The 2,688-nt window shown below is 57.3% G+C and overlaps 1 protein-coding gene across 1 annotated transcript in view; it reads left to right on the top strand.

The window, feature by feature from the left end:
* The window catches only part of DNAH1 (dynein, axonemal, heavy chain 1), an 81,920-nt gene that overhangs the window by 57,639 nt on the left and 21,593 nt on the right, over positions 1 to 2,688 (top strand). The window contains exons 42-46 of the mRNA XM_010851742.1: positions 176 to 316; positions 460 to 620; positions 1,008 to 1,165; positions 1,462 to 1,635; positions 2,368 to 2,406. Of these exons, the coding sequence (XP_010850044.1) occupies positions 176 to 316; positions 460 to 620; positions 1,008 to 1,165; positions 1,462 to 1,635; positions 2,368 to 2,406 (673 nt within the window). The remainder of the gene's footprint in view (positions 1 to 175; positions 317 to 459; positions 621 to 1,007; positions 1,166 to 1,461; positions 1,636 to 2,367; positions 2,407 to 2,688) is intronic.

Here is a 2,688-nt window from a genome sequence, read left to right as displayed (position 1 = left end):
GAAATAGGAGTCCCTGTGCATAAAGCAGGGCAGAGGGACTCCTATTTCTACCAGAAGCAGCCCCTCCGCCGGACCCTCTTGCCCGACCGTGCAGCTCCTTGCCCTCTTGGTACACTCAGCCTGGACGGGAACGAGGAGAGGTTTCAGGCCCGGCCTGTGCCTCCTGTGGTTCCAGGTCGCCTGGGTGAAGTGGATGGACTCCTCTACCACATTCACCATGATGCCAGACACCAACTACTGCAGCATCATCGTGCCAACCACGGACACCATCCAGATGTCCTACCTGCTAGACATGCTGCTCACCAACCACAAGCCCGTGAGTGCCCCCGCCACCCCAGCACCCCCTCACCCCAAGGCCTAGGCCGGCAGTGACCGGCCTCCCGCACTGACAGGGCAGCAGCTCCCACTGCGCGTCGGTCCCTGTGAGGACGCTCTGACCCCGTGACCCCCCTCTCCTAGGTGCTGTGCATTGGGCCCACAGGCACAGGGAAGACCCTCACCATCTCCAACAAGCTCCTCAAAAACCTGCCTCTGGAATACATCAGCCACTTCCTCACCTTCTCTGCCCGCACCTCGGCCAACCAAACGCAGGACCTCATCGACAGCAAGCTGGACAAGAGGCAGGCCCCTGGCTCCTTCCAGGGTCCCCATGTCCCCCAGCCTGGCTCAGCCAGCTTCTGTGTCCCCTCCCCTCCTGGGTGGGCCCTAGGTGCCCTTGTACCCTTCTTCTATCAGGATTCCCCTGAGCCCTTCTGTGGGCACCCTCCCTGGGCCGGGCACTTGGGTAGGGCTTGTTATCCGTCTGCCTGGAGGCAAGACTCAGGGCAGCCAGAGGTGATGTCCCAGGACACTCAGAATGTGACAAGGAGCTCCTCAAGAGGCCCAGCGATCTGGGGGAGGCTGAAGTCAGTGAGGGCCTCCCAGAGGTGGAGCTGCCATCCTGCAGCCTTGGACTCCCTGAGCACCTGGTGCCGTGTGCCCTGGGCTCACACAGCCCCTCCCCGCAGGCGGAAAGGTGTGTTCGGGCCGCCCCTGGGGCGCAACTTCATCTTCTTCATCGATGACCTGAACATGCCAGCCTTGGAGACCTATGGCGCCCAGCCACCCATTGAGCTGTTGCGCCAGTGGATGGACCACGGCGGCTGGTATGACCGCAAGATCATCGGTGCGTGTGTTCAGCCTGGGCCAGGGGATGGGGTGGGGTGTGCTGACTCATAGAGGGTCCACAAAAGTGTCCTAATCTCTTTTAAAAGCAAGGGGAAAATGAACATTTTCCCAGAGCATTTAAAATGTATGATATTAACGTGTTTGTCTATATTACTAATGCTGTTGTAAAGTATAACTAAAAAAAAAATTTTTTTTAATGGAGGAGGAGGCCCATGAAGGTGGAAGTGCTCAGGGCCTACAGAAGCCTTAATGTAGCCCCTGGCAGGGGCTTCTGACTTCCTACTCCCACTCCAGGAGCCTTCAAGCAGCTGGTGGACATCAACTTTGTCTGTGCCATGGGCCCCCCTGGTGGAGGCAGAAATGCCATCACCCCACGGTTGACCCGCCACTTCAACTACCTGTCCTTTGCTGAGATGGATGAGGTCAGCAAGAAGCGCATCTTCTCCACCATCCTGGGCAGTTGGGTGGGTAAGTACCAGGCAGGAGTGGGGGAGGCTGTGGGCTCCAGCAGAAGCCCAGGTCCAATGAGCCACGCTGGGAAGAGCGGGGTGGCTGAACCACTGGCTCCACCCTTTACTCAGCTCTGTTATCTTGGGCCAGTTCATGAACCTCTCTGGGCCAGAGTTTCTTCATCTAAAATGGGTGACAATATTAGTGCCCATCACCCCAAGTTGTGAAGGTTAAATAAGACACTGCATGTAGAGCATCTGGTATGAAGCTGGCACATGGAAACTGCTGAATATGTGATTTATACATATGCAAACATGTACGTTCACCCATATAAGCACACACACATATTTTAGAATCTCTGGTGGAGAGATGTTATTGATACTTTTGAACATGAGGAAATACCACCAAGATAGAGTGAACAAAGTGGTCTCATCTTCCATGAGGCTTGAAGAAAGGTCCGCCCCAGGATGCAGTTTCCCCAACCAGTCCACTTCCCACCAAGAACACACTCTGACCTTTGAACTCCACTTGGCACTGTGCCAGGTGGTGGGTGAGGGGAGTCAGGCTTTCCCTCCTCTGGCCTGCCAGAGCTTGCCTCCATGCCCAGCTTAGGGGTGGGGCCGTGTGGCTCTGAGGAGGGGATGGTGGTCAGGGGCTGCTCTGGGGCTGCTCAGCTGGGAATAGCCGGTCAAGGTGGGCAGCAAGTGGCTCACCTAACTCTGAGCTCTTGTCTCTCCCTCAACCCTCTAGATGGACTCCTCGGAGAAAAGAGTTACCGGGAGCCTGTGCGTAAGTGTAGTGCCCAGTACCCTGGGCAGGGCCTGGAGGGGGCAAGGGCCCTTGTTCCAGGGGCAGCCCTGGACTCAAGTTGGATGTGGCTGAGGCTTGGGTCCCAGGGGCCACAGTGAGCCCTCCTCAGGCTCCTGTAGGGACCTCAGGACAGTGTCGGAGCAAAGGTCGCCCTGCACCGACAGCCTCCATAGGGTCAGTCACCTGTTGCGTGGCTGGTCAGGGCCTGGGCCCATGCCCATATGATAGTAGAAGCAAGGTGAGTGTCCCTCCTCCAGTTCT

The sequence above is a fragment of the Bison bison genome, unplaced genomic scaffold, assembly GCF_000754665.1.
Source record: "Bison bison bison isolate TAMUID 2011002044 unplaced genomic scaffold, Bison_UMD1.0 scf7180017864304, whole genome shotgun sequence".
Lineage (NCBI taxonomy): Eukaryota > Metazoa > Chordata > Mammalia > Artiodactyla > Bovidae > Bison > Bison bison.
The sequence above is the reverse complement of the archived record's forward strand: the minus strand, read 5'-3'. Positions and strand labels throughout refer to the sequence as shown.